The 13,930-nt window shown below is 42.0% G+C and overlaps 1 protein-coding gene across 6 annotated transcripts in view; it reads right to left on the reverse strand.

The window, feature by feature from the left end:
- Window positions 1-1,457: 1,457 nt before the first annotated feature.
- ACTN1 (actinin alpha 1) overlaps window positions 1,458-13,930 on the reverse strand; it is a 138,140-nt gene continuing 125,667 nt past the window's right edge. For 3 of the 6 annotated variants that reach the window (XM_067557809.1, XM_067557805.1, XM_067557807.1), the window contains 5 exons: window positions 13,208-13,387; window positions 10,699-10,845; window positions 8,430-8,510; window positions 5,408-5,566; window positions 1,458-2,348 (listed from right to left, as the gene is read on the reverse strand). In XM_067557809.1, the coding sequence (XP_067413910.1) occupies window positions 2,190-2,348; window positions 5,408-5,566; window positions 8,430-8,510; window positions 10,699-10,845; window positions 13,208-13,387 (726 nt within the window). In that variant the 3' untranslated portion in view covers window positions 1,458-2,189. Of the gene's footprint in view, window positions 2,349-5,407; window positions 5,567-7,800; window positions 7,867-8,429; window positions 8,511-10,698; window positions 10,846-13,207; window positions 13,388-13,930 lie in introns of all 6 variants that reach the window. The other 3 variants (XM_067557810.1, XM_067557806.1, XM_067557808.1) reach the window with 2 other exon arrangements.

The following is a 13,930-nucleotide window of genomic DNA, read 5'->3' on the forward strand; positions in this document are numbered from 1 at the left end:
CACTACATGTCCTTTAAAAGAACATTTCCATTTCCTGCAAAACATAGTAGTTACCTGCTGTAAATTGCATGTCATGTAGATGAGATTGCCAGGAAAGGAGATGCTGATCCAGCTACAAGTCTTTAAAAAAAGTTTCTGGTGTATTTTACATAGGATCCTCCAAAGTTTTAAGTGAGGGGAAGTACGGTCTAATTGATTAAACCGCAGGCCTGGCAGTTAGGAGACCTTGGTTCTATTGTAGCTCTGACACAGTCTTGCTGTGCAACTTTGGGTAAGTCACATAACCTCTCTGTGCCTCAGCTGCTCAAGATGAACTGTGTTGAGTATAGTTTGGTCCTCTCTTGTAACTAAACTGTGTTCAGCTGTACCCTTTGGTGATGCATTACCACCACCGTCTCCCTACAAGATGCAAGAGCAAGGGTCAACATGTAGTGCAAGAATTAAACATGCCAGCAGAATTTGTTCTTCCCTCTCCCAGAAACCGTAAGCAGGTTCTGTCAGGTTGGGATGACATGACAGCCCAGTGATTTCTATTACAGTTGTCACACTAGATTAGGAATAAGAAAAGAAAGTTGTACTGAGTGGAAGGATTTAAAAAAGTCTGTTCTTGTTCAGAAATCAGCCTAACCCCAGGAAATCAGAACTGACCCTGCCAGGCAGAAGCACTGAAAGTAGCAGGTGTTCCTTGTCAATTCGCAAATTAATTTTGCACTCTCGCAATCTAACTATTGCTCCAAGAATGAATTAGCTGTAAGTGCTAGTCCCTAACATGTGATCATGCCAAAAAAGACGTGAAGAAATCTTCATTGGAGAAAACGCCTTACTTTCCGTAGAGGTTGCAGAAGGGATGAGAACTAGGGAAGATTAAAGGTTACCTGCCGAGTGAGGAGGGTAGGAAGGCATTAAATGTCCTTTTTGGCTTCCTTATGATATATAAAGAAGACTAAAGAGTTTTGTGAGAGGGTGGTTTGGTTTTTTTTAAACGTATTAGAAATTCAAATTGTCTACCCTGAAAGACACTATGGTGACTGAAGTGATGACATCACAAATACCAAGATACTGAATGTAATCTTTGACAGAGGGAGGAATGTTATTAAGACCATTTAAAACTTTGGGTTTATTGAATTGTAGACTCATTCTGAGCTGATCTTGTAGCAATAAAAAAACCCAACCCTGTTCCCAGAGATATGCTGACATCAGGGATGGTTGAAGATGCTATTTTGCAGTGATAAGACATCTCATTTGAAGCAATTTATAAGCAACTATCAGCCATGTAAATTTCAACATCATTCAACACAAAGGAAAAGCTTCTGAGGCAATGGAGCTAAACATTTAACCTCAAGTATTATGAACATTAAAAAAAGCTATCAAATTAATTTTGAAAGAATCTACTTGTGTTCAGGGTTTTGACTAAATGGGATTAAACAAATTAACTAGACAAATGAAGGAAGTCTAGATTTGTTATCACAAGAATTTTTTAATATGGTTTGTGACAAGCAATATATCAAAGTTACCAACTCTCAAGCTTCATGTTCTGAAACCAGACAACTCTCAGCAACAACAAAAAAAAGTTGTGCACTGATAAACATAGAAGGCATATTGAAATTTTTTAATTAAATATGAAAACATGAGCTGTGTACATTATTTTTTCCCTAGAAAACACAGCAATTTCAAAAGTTTATCATAAAATATTTTCATGAAATGAGTGAACCAGCAAACACATGCACTTGCGTGTCTGACCCCCTCCCCCCAAGATAAACATACGCAAATGGAAAAGTTAACAGAACAGGTGGTTTGGGTTTTTTTTGTTTTTTCTTTTTGTAAAGAAGGATGGAATGTAACAATGCTCGATTTCCCATGTCACAACACAAAACATTTGGTGCAATATTTTTAAATTTTCTCTTTATGTTTCAATCTGGTGGAGAAAAATACCTGTTTTTCTATAATAAAATATGTCTTTTTAAAAGGAACTTTTTTTTTGCAGAAAATAATTCTGTAAACTGTCATATCAAGGGGAAGGTAAATGGTCATTTGAATGCCCCCTCCCCCTTATAAACATGTTATCTGAAGCAAAAGTGGAGACACAAAATAAAAGAAGGCGGAGCAGAGGCTGCTTTGCATACAGAAAGAAGGGTGCGCATGGATGGGAGAGGTGGTGGGAAGTATGTTGTGGGGGAGAAAGGAGGTGGTTAAAGGTCACTTTCGCCATAGAGCGCCGTGGAGAAGGACATATAGTCCAGGGCACCAGGTACAGCATCAGATCCACTGTATGGTGCCATCCTAGCAATGCAATATTCAGCCTGATCAGGAGGCAGTTCCCGTCGTAATTCATCCACAGTGATGTAGTTCTACAAAAACAACAAAAGACAAAAGCAAATTATTCTTCCCAGAAAATGGTGCTACTTAGAGAGAGTACCCTACAAATCACTCCCTGCTGCTCAGGAGTGCAGTGGGGCAGCTGTTCTACAGTTTAAGACAGTTAATTAAGAATACTGTATCCCCCTGAAGGCACATTGGGTATGCAGGAAGGCAGAAAGCAATACCCTAGTTGGAATTTGGTCAGGATCCAACAATGGAGACATAGATTATATTGGGAGAAGAGGTCTGGAAAACCCAAAGTGGTTGTGTGGGGGAGCAGGGAGGTTGTCAGTATCAGACTGCCTGCTATCTTGCTGATGGTATGGTTCTTGTTCAAGGTGAACAGAAAGAAGCAAAAATTGTTCATTGGATCCAGTCCCTTGTTAACAAGCACTCAAAAGATGGGTGTTCTATTGTACCCTAGAGGTTCATTTTAAGGCTTAAAAACATGGCCTCAATGTCTCATTCTCCAGAGGAGGGATGGGATCCCCAAGGCAATGAATTAGTTCCTACCGGTGCTGATGAATGACATCAGCACAGGCAGCAGACAACATGATCTATTTTTTCCCATACAATTTTCTCTCTCTCTACTCTCCTAGCCTTTTCTATGCTCCACCTTTCATAGGTGACATTTTGCACAAGGAAGTAAACCAACTAGATTTGGCTATTGGAAATGTAAACACACCGACGCTAGTGCGGCTCAGCACCAATTCACATTCTGGAAATTGGGTATCAGTTTGTTGAACGTGAGCTTACCAACAAGTTCCCTGTAGCTAACTTAACTCATGGTTAATTTTATTTAGAAGCATATATAAAAAATATTTAGCTTTCAGAGGTTCTCTCTGTCTTTTGACTTCCCAATTCCTTTGTTAGGTGTCCTGCTTTTATGTTCATGAATGGAGTGAGGGAGGATTGCCTTCTAAGTGCAATGTGAATCAAAAAGTATTTGTTTTAGCATAACATTTAAAACAAATTAATATTGATAATTACCCTTTTTTGGAAGCACACAATAATCAAGTTTAAATTTAATACCCTTTCGCAAAACTACAGATAACACTATTTGCATCTTAATTTTCATCCTGTTGAAATAATTAGGAATTTACTACACAACTGTTGAGACAGGAGATATATTCTGATCAGAGAGGATGTGTAATAAAAGATGGACGAAACATGAGGTTTATAGGTTATGATAAAATCATTAGAGAAACATGAAAAAAGTACTTGAATTAGGGTAATTCATTAACATCCAAGGTTTCAGTCAGTTAACATGATATGTCAATATTTTTACTACATATTGTCATCTTTCAAAACAGATCACCAAAATTATTAGAAAATATTGGTATATGTTAGGTTTAAATTTATTTAATTGGCTAATTTAAGGAATTGCCTGTGATTTTATGCAACAAAAATTAAAATTCATGATATGTTGGTACATTGATTTCACTGATTAACCAAATCTAGAGAAGTTATCTACCTTGATCCTGGGAGGTTTCCTGTCTATCATATGGTATTTGTAATAGTATGGTTAAAAGGTAGATATTTTAAAATCATTATTAACTGATAGAGGTTTCCGGAAATCAATGAACATCTGATACAGATTACATAAAACATACGCTTACATGTCATTGTGAATGATCAAATGTGGGAAAAACCACTTGAACTTGTAGAGGTCCAGTAATTCATCACTTTTCAATATTAATCAAAATACAATTGATCAGCATTTTGTCTGTTGAATTTAATCACGAACTTTAAAATAACCAATCAAAACCATAATTTTTTATTAGGTACGTTAGTATCATGGCTCCAAACTGTTTAAGTTAAGGTAAGGTAATTGCTCTGCTAATTTGTAGTGATTGTGTGTATAAGAAACATCTGTTGAGATCAGTGATTGATATTGGTTCCTTTCCTGTTCGTGATGTCAAGCTTCTGTAGAAATGTTTTTTTACTTCAAGATAGTGAACATTTTTGGCTCCGAGAGACACTTTTGTGTTGTTAGCTGCATTGGTTTCTCGTTTAGTATTAATTTTGTGTGATAGACATTTTATATATTATTCCAGTTACATATGTAAAACCATAGGCGACGGGTATAATAGGTTTGGGGAAGCTAAGCCCAAACAGCTGCCACTGGAAGCTCCTGCTCTGCCTCTCCGCCCCACCCACGCTCTGCCCCCGGCCCTGCTCGGCCCCTCCCTGCCCGCCCCTCATACCTCTTTTCCCACCCTCTCCTGCAAGAGGCAGGAGGGGGCGAAGATCCAAGTCTGGGGGAAGGGGATGCTAGTCTGAGTTCGGGGCGGCACCCGGGGGAGCCAAGTCCCAGAGTGGTGCTGTGGTTAGGGAGGAGGGGAGGGCACGGAGCAGGTGATCCCTCCCTTACTGCAGGCCAGGGGAGGTTGGGAAGTTGCCCAGCTGCTGCAAAGTTGGTTGCAGAACTGTGGGAGCGCAGTGGGACCCCTAACATGGTGGAGCAGCCCAGGGTGTCCAGCCTGAGACAGCAATGCTGGGGGCAGAGCAGCAGCCACTGCAGCACTAAGCAGCTTCTGGGGGAGTGCCCCCATGCCACTGCCAGCAGCCAGCATGGCTCGCTGGATCCCCAAACAGCAGAAGTATGGGGACATGGGGGGAGGGGACATCAGGGGAGCAGCGCCTGGGACGGAGCAGGGGTGGAACATAGGCGGGGCCTCGAGGGAGAGGCCATGGGCTGAGCGCTGGTGCCCTCCCCTACCCAGCCTCCCCAAAGTCGAGTCATGACACCCATGCTTAAAACATACGCTTAGTTCCACTGACTTAAGTAGAGGTCAGTGCGACTTAAGCATGTGTTAATGTGCTTTGCTGAATCAGGATCTATGTAGGGCACATGAAGGCAAGAGCTATCATTGTTTGCCTCTGAACTGGTCAGGAAATAGAGATTTATACGTGACTGCTGAGTGTTTCATTGTTCACCTCTGAGGAATTAAACTTCCTGTCTCTTCACATCAGTTCAGCCACTCCTGAGCCAGAATTTTCTTTATGTAAAAGTAGCATGTGGTTCACTTCAGAAGTGTAAGCTCACCTTGTCTCCAGCCAGGATCTTGAAGGAAGCCATGACCTGGTCAGCAGTATCCGTATCTGCTGTTTCCCGGGACATGAAGTCAATAAAGGCCTGGAACGTCACTACTCCCAAGCGGTTGGGATCTACAATGCTCATGATGCGGGCAAACTCTGCTTCTCCCTAGGTAACAAGAGAGTCAGCAACAGGTCAAGAGATTAGAGATAAGAGTGAACAGAATGTAAATCCAGTTCACAAAGATGGTGGCATCTAGGAGGTGAAATAATGGGACTGGAATGTTACTAAATGATCCCAATCTCTATGGCTAAGAAAATAAAGCTACGGAAGACACTTCAAATCAATCTCACAAACACATTCACCAATAAGCTCTCCTAGCTGATCTTTTCTTAAAAATCAGCATTTGCCCTTTGGAGTTAGATATTTTCAACAAAGCTCTAGGACAACGCTCTACTCACACAAAACTGTTGCCCTATGCCAGCTGTCAAACAGAACACAGCAGTAGTCTCTCTAGTTCAGTATCACGTCTACAACAGAGGCTAAAAGCATGGATGCTTCAAAAGAAGGTAGAAAGTTCCCATTAATGCACAGAAAGATGCAATGCTATATCACAGGGTCTGAGACCCTCTGAAAAATCAGATAATTTATATAGGAGCCTAAATATGGATTCAGGAGCCTAATTTTGGGCAGCCAGATTTGAAATTGGCCTTAGTCTTTAATTTCTTCTCTGGAATCTCTTACTTCCCTTTTATTTCTGATCATACCTGTTGCCCTTCTCTAGGGTCTTAATGGTTTTAAGCTCATCTTTTATCAAAAAGGTGCTAGAAATCAGAGATCTACATGCTTTGGAGAGGCCTGGGAGAGCAGCCTCTCTAGGATAGAGTCTTTAGACTCATGGTTCTTTCACTGTATGTCACTTTGACATGGAAGCCAAAACCGTATACTTTTAAATTTTCTGTATTTAAGAGCATCTATTCTGATCTCTTGTACTATTTCTTCCCCTGTATGAGGATGAAGGGGTAGATCCCAATCTCTGCCTGGGAGCAAGAGTGAAACCTTCAGGCAGCTCCGCGCAAATTAACATGAAACAGTAACACACATACAAGGTCTTTAAAGCATTTGGTCAAATGTTAACTGATGTGGCCTTGTACTCCAGACTAAAGGAGTCTGTATTTATACTGGGTTGATAAATTGGATACATTAGATTGCTTTGCCTAACATTTGCGGCAGCAAGGTTAAGGGCATTATTTAAACTTCTTGTATGATTCTCTTCTCTTAGAGAAGATTAATAGCAATATGTTTTGCCTGCAGAGGTTCTCCCTATTACGATTCTTCTCTGGACAAAGTCAGCCTAATGCTGTGTTGTCCTGAACATGCTAATCTATTTCCTGCAGGAAAAGCTATGAGAAAAGTAACAAAGAGGACACTAACCTACATGAACAGGTGAGAGAGGAATAAAGGAATATTTCACTGATCATAGTGGGAAGGGTTAGGGCAGGAGAGGAAAGGGACACAGGCACCTGGAAAGCATTCTGATGGCATTGTTTCTAGTCTAAGTACCTTTGGCTGGTTGGAAAAAGCGGATGACATTACTCAATAGAGATTAAGGTTTACACCTGCTCAAAGACTTGCTGCCACATTAACACAGAAAGCTTTTCAAAGGGATATCAGGGTCCTAGAGTCAGAACTGGCCTTAGGAAGAAGCTTTAAGCATGTAACCTTGTAGTGCACCCAGGTGGAACAGACACAGTGTACAGACTGTCCATTAGAGTCTTACTTTTGGACACTAGAAGCTTAAAGACCGAATTTGAGTCAGATTTATTAATTTAGAAAACTGTACAGTATTTTACACATTTTTCTCCCACAGAGCCTATCATGGTCACACTAGGAACAGAGGAGGTGTGTGTATATGTGTACACGCACATGCACGCTGCAAATTTATCAAAAACACTTCCTGTATAAACAGTTTTGTTTCAATATTTATTGGTAGCAACGGCATTCATTCATCAGGCTGTCATGTAGACTTCCATAGGAATCCCACTGTTACTTATTGCTGGAGAGTTTACATGTTGCTGAATGCAAACAGTGAACATAGCAACACGAGCTATGTTGTTGCTTCTTTCAGATTATAAGCCATTCAGGTTTTCCAAATCAATTCTCACTCTCAACAGGTCAGAATTAGACATGACCCTCCCATTCTTCCCTCCAGCTAGAGCTGCAAGACAAAGATTTAAACACACACCACACCACAAGGCAATTTCAACATTTAGTTTCCATTTCTGAGAGTTCTAGGAATTAAGGTAGCTTTTACCTTGATTCATTACAAATGTATCCCCTTCCCCTTTGCAGAAGACCATATGAACCACTGTGAACATGAGTGACAGATGGTTCTACGTTACCATATTGTAACCCATGGAGATAAGGCAGGCTCTGAAATCTTCACAATCCATCATGCCAGTCTTCTTCTACAGGAAGTTATGCAAGGATGGAAGAAACCAAGAGAGAGAAAATGGAAACCAGTCGAGGAAGAGATGAACCCACAGGAGATATTACAACAAATGGATTTGGGGGAAAGGGGACAGGAGTTATTGGACAATGAAAAACAATACAACAAAGGTGGTTTGAAAAACCATGATGAAGCAGCGATTCAGTTGGAAATAGAATATTTTTATATAGGACATACATTGAATATTAAAAAGAAGGAATGAGACATGAAGATACCAAGTGAGACAAATACACAAAGAGAAGAAGACAGGGAACGTTAAGTGAAACAAGAAAATGGAATAGGGAGATATAAAAAGAATTCTCCCAAGACAATAAATGAAGGTAATTAAAGGGGTAGATATGAAAATTCATTAAGTAAAGAGACAAGATGGGATGGAACAGAAAAACATGTATAGTAAAACATGAGAACAACAACAGAAGGATTAAAACAAAAACAAAACAAAAAAAAAAAAAAAAGAAAGGAGAAAACTGTTATTTCCTCATAGTTCAACATCTGGCTGCATTCACCACTAGCATTCAGTACCTGTGCATCGTTTCCAATATCGTAACCCAAGCTGATGAGGCAGGCTTTGAATTCCTCAGGGCCAAGTGTGCCGGAGTGGTCCTGGTTATGCGGTGTGCCAGGCAACAGGACATGCAGTGCCAGTGGGGTGGTAGTGTGAGGCAGACAGAAGAGAAAGAGTAGATCAAGGGCAGTTGAAAAGACAACAAACAAGTGCACCATGCAGTGGGTGAGGAGAGGAGAGAGGTAGAGAAAGAATGACATGCAGATAAAAAAGACAGGGAAGAAAAATAAAAAGTGCACAAAGTTAGATACCACAATGACATTTCAGGATGTGCTAAAAATGCTCTCAAAACAGTTGCTTCTGAGAGAGCTTGATCACATCTTGCCAGTGTTTCAACAAGAATTGTTAACACGAGCAAGCTTTAAAACTTACTCTTTCCAGATCAGTCCCTGACATTGCTATTCTTTTACCCAGTAATGCCAGAAGCCCTGCATTTCAACGGTAACCCAGAGTGCAGGGAAGCAGACAGACACAGTCTGTCACCTTACTGTTCTTGCAGTCAAAAATCAGATGGCCCCAATGAAGGGGTAGGCTAGGGTAGGTATGCCAGGGAATGCTTCCATGAAGCTGAGCTGTTGGGAGTACCTTGTGTGCTTCTGAACAGTCATGGCATCCCAAGAACACACCAGGAAAAAAAAAACAGCTGAAACTCAGGGAAGTGCTGCCACCCCTGTATGTATAAACCCTGCACATGAAAGCAGAGCTGTGACTTGCTGACCACTGTGAAGTGCTCCACCCTGAAAACAGCATTTCTCTCTTTATAGAGCAGATATCTTTGCTATTGCACAGAGGGATGCACCCATGATGGATCTAATATTCATTGATCACACCCCCTTTCCTTTGTGTTCAGAAAGGGCCACGTAGTAAATGTTAGCTTCCTCACAAGGGTGCCTACTGGAGGCCAGCCACAAAGCCAGCAGAACATTCCACCCTGGCTGCACTCCTTTGGGCTCAGAATCCCAAAACATCGGGGGGTGGGAAGCGTTCATCACCACGGAGACCCAAAATATTGGGAATCCCAAGTTGAAAAGCAGAACGTTAGCTGCAAGGTGCTTCCTGCATGCAGTCATCATCATCTTGACGTGCCACACGGGCAGGAGAAGGAAGCTCAGGGTAGGTGTGCAGGGCCAGCTACACCTACTTTTTCACTTTGGTTTTTAAACCAGCATTAAAGCTTCCTAACGAAAGAAATAATTGAGGATGAGGCAACCATATTTTCCATGTTACCACTGTAAGCTCCTTCTCTTGCATCTCATATATAGATTTTAAATGGAAGGCCTGTTTATGTGAATGGAAAGCTAGGATGTAACAGGGTACATGGAGGAGCACTAGAAAGAAGAGAGGGTCATGACCTGAATGTACCTTTTACAACGTGAGGGGAGTTAGGATGGTCATTATTTGGCCATCTGAAGATGGCTTCCCCTTGAGATTAGAGTGCAGTAATGGGAATATATCTTGAGACCACGCAGAAACCAAAGCTAGCATGGAATGTTGTGGCGGGTTTAGTAAGTGTCAGGCACATATGTTTACACCACTGCTCTAGGATCTGTACTGGTTGCCAGGAAGTCTCTGTGTGGCAGTCAAGATGTTAGCGTGGAACCTAGAGAACCCTACATGGTTTTAGACTTGAGAGCTGCTCCCTCCCTGCATGATATTTTTGCTGCAAAGATTCATGGAAGCACTCCAGTGAATGTCCCTTAGACATAAATGTGAGGGCTGCTGGCAGGATGAATGGTCGAGTGCTGGATGAGTTGATGATGGGCTTATTTTATTATTGGGTTTGCTCGTGGCTCTATATTTATTTATTTTGTTGTATTTCATGTAGCATTTATGTGAGGGACCTCCAGAGGATAGGATGGGTGCCTACAGAGTTTTATAAATCAAAGTATTCAATCACTATGTGTAGACCCTCTTGAGGGATGTGGCGGGGTGGGGACAATAGTCCATTTCCTAAATATGCTAGCAGACTTTCCCATTGTCTTAGTTAGCTCGTTCAGGAAACTTGCACTTCAGACAAGCTTCCCGTTGCAGCGTAACACACAGACTAGCCTAGTGTGGACAGCATAACCTGACAATTTCCACAGGGCTGAGGGCTCATGAGGCTTGGTCCTTTAAGCACAAGAATGAAAAATCTACTATGTGGCTAGCTCTACTGCACAGGCTGTTTGGTTTCTAATGGTATGAAGAAGCAGGTGACCCACTAAGCTGCAGGTGGCACAGACTTACCCTGTCGAAATGGTTGAAGGAGGCCCGGAATTCATTCATCTGCTCCTGGCTGATTCCTTTGGCATCGCGGGTCAGAATCTGATTTTCCACCTCATTGATGGTTCTAGCAATTGTTGTAAGCAACTGCTCCCAGCCCACTCGGATATGCTGAAGGAGAAAGGACAAGACTTTTCTTTTAAAAAGTGGCACCTTCTGCTTCTGGCACCTTTGGTTCGACTGTGTTAATCATTACAAGTTCAATGATCCTGGTGGGTCGAGCCTGGGAAATCCACTTGCTCAGAAAACCTCTTTCACCCTGGGCAAGTGCCATCAACTTTTTCAAAATCTGAACCTTCATTTAAAAAAATAAAAATAAAATGAAAGGTCAGATTCTCATCTACACTAAGGCACTGCATCAACTTCAAGATCCCTTTATTCAGCCAGAGTGGTGTAAAGTGGCCTTAGTGTAAATGGAATCAAGGCCAAAGTTTCTAGCTCTGTCATGCAGAAAATCTTTTAAACATGACCTGAATGTAAACTGATGCACAGATGTCCTCCTAGGTCTGAGATACACTTCTCCAGTGCCTCTATTATACCTCAGATCTTCCCCAGACACAGTAAAGAGAAGTGACCAGAGTCTGTTCCATGTGACTGTTGCCAAAGTGAAACTGACAGGAATCTGGTTAGTTTTAGTGGGTTGTTGCTTGGGAGAATTTCAAGCAGCAGCACTGAAACCATTAATTAAGGAGAAGGAGCAAAAGAATGGATTCTGTGAAAGGCATGGGGTAGCAGAGACACATTATCATCTCCATATTTTTGCAGCATCCAGGAAGATGTAGATGAGGAAACAGAGAGAGAAAGCTTCTCTTTCCAGCTGACAGAAGGGACTTGGCCAATTGCAGGCTTGGAGCCTCTAGGCACTGGTGCACCATGGTCCTCCTATACTTTATCTGTGACAGATAACAGTCTCGCCTCCTAGGAGCCATAATACTTGGGTCCAATTTTGGTTGTTGGGTTTAGTGTGTGGATGCTGGGGGATGTAGATGGCCTGTGATATACAGGCCATCATACTAGAGGATATGGTGGTCCCTTCTGTCTTAAACTTCATGACTCTAAATTTATGAGACACCTACTAGCCAGAGATTGATGCAAAACATTAAGGCCCCCCCCCACTCTCCAAACAGAGTCCAGAGACCACACCCTGATATGGATTCCAGCAGTTTGATAAATGGTGGGGTACTCATCTGTGCATTGGTCCTGGACAATGGATCCCATATGCTTCATATCAGGCTGTGGCTACTAGTAGGTGTAGTACTCTGGCCATTAAATATCTGGCATGATTTTCCAGGCTTATATATGGGTGGGTGGATGGAGGAGGAGAAGATTGACAGAATAAGTTAGGGGGGAAATAAGTACCCAATAGCTATAAAGAGAGAAGGAGAGAAACAGTATAAGGGAGGAGGCAGAGAACTCGACAGAGGGAAATTAGGAAACACATTGAAGATGACTCAGGAAAAGATCACCATAAATAATTATAGGAAAGAAAAGGGAAGTGAAAAGAAGCCAGGAAAGGAAAGTCAATCCTAAAGAGAGAAAATTTAGTGAGTAGAGCTGGTTGAATAATAGTTGATTATATTTGGGGAATTTCTCCAGTATTTGTCAAACAATTTATTCAAAAAATACTTTGTGGAACTCAGCTAGCTCTATAGCTGGTCAAATACTAGTCAGCAAATACCAGTGACGTTAATGGCATAATATATTCAGTTGTTATCTTTCTTCTGTTACTTGACCAGCCCCAGTAGTAAGTTACATTTTAAAAAAATGATTAGCTAGGGAATTGATTTGCAATGTTACAATGAAATATTGAGCACAACAAAAATACACAGATGTCTTATTCCTTGAAACTGCAGGGAGCATGACAGGGGGAAGGGTGGGACTGCCTGTATGTTGCATTGTTTCCCTGTACCCTTTGTATATCTTTTCTGTTTAGATGTTACATTCTTTCAGGCAGGGTCTCTTGCTATATTTGTATAGACTCTAACACAGCAAAGTCCTGTTCCTGGTTGGGGTCTCTAGCCATTGCCATAGTGCAAATAAAGCATAACATATCCACACCACCCCCATCACTGTATTTTCACCCTGACTATTAGGCTTAGGCATCCAGCTAGTCAGATAACAGGCTAATAATGTCAGATAAACTTTCAAGATGTATTGGTGGTCTTAATGGGACTATCTACTGAAGTCACAACTACTCAGGAAGGACTCAGGACTGGATTAGCATGAAGAACTGCAGGTATGAACTGAGGTGCATTGGCAGGGCACTGAGGGCAAAGCAGTGATGTCAGTTCCTCACTTTCATGAGTGTGAAGTTTAGCCAAGGGTTTTGTAAAAGGATCTGGGTGATATGGGGATGCTCATCTTACCTGGGGATCAAAGCTGGTCCTGGCTAACTATCTGGCCAGCACACATTGGATTGTTTTATATGCCTGTGCTAAAACACACAAGGTTGAAGGCTTCCCAAGGCATTTACCTCCATGGTATAGTTGGTGTGCTTGTTGTCAAAGATGAGTGCCTCCTGAATCTGCTGGTGGTCTCCCTCCAGCTGGTCAATCTTTGGTTTATAATTAACAATGCTCTTCTCGTACTGCCGCAAGTGGTTGAGCTGGTCCTCCAGGGTCCCATGCATCTCTATGGAAATGCGGCCGATCTCCTGCATAAACAAACCCAAAGGAGTTGGGCCCATTAGAGGGACAAGTCTCAACATGCACAGTATCTATCTGTTCCCCATATGGGATGAAATGCTTCAACAACAAGTCATGTAGACCTGAGAGAGCAGGACCTAGTTTTATGGCTTTGAAGAGAGGAGATAAACACAGGGGGTCAGACTCTCATATGCTACAAACCAGTTTTGCTCTACTGAAGTGAGTGGAACTACACCAGTTCACATCAGCTGAAGATCTGGCTCACGATCTTATGGGCTTTCAGGTTGCAATTTCCCTTCCTCCCTAACCCGTTTGTGTGCTCACCACATCAGACACGTGCCATGTTCTCGCGCTGTCTCACATATGCCACGTCCCAGTCAACAAATTGTTTGGCATTCTGTTGAAAGCCTCATCAACACCATCCTTTAAGTAGACTGATGAAGGGTAACTAATGAGTAAGGAGGTTTACCCTCCTTCCCTTCCACCCTCTGCCTCTGGCCCACTTGGAAGAGATAAAGCCACCTCCTGCAGGACTGATGCCCACTAGTCCT

This window comes from Emydura macquarii, unplaced genomic scaffold (genome assembly GCF_026122565.2).
Source record: "Emydura macquarii macquarii isolate MOO-44397 ecotype Brisbane River unplaced genomic scaffold, CSIRO-AGI_Emac_v2 contig_1876, whole genome shotgun sequence".
Lineage (NCBI taxonomy): Eukaryota > Metazoa > Chordata > Testudines > Chelidae > Emydura > Emydura macquarii.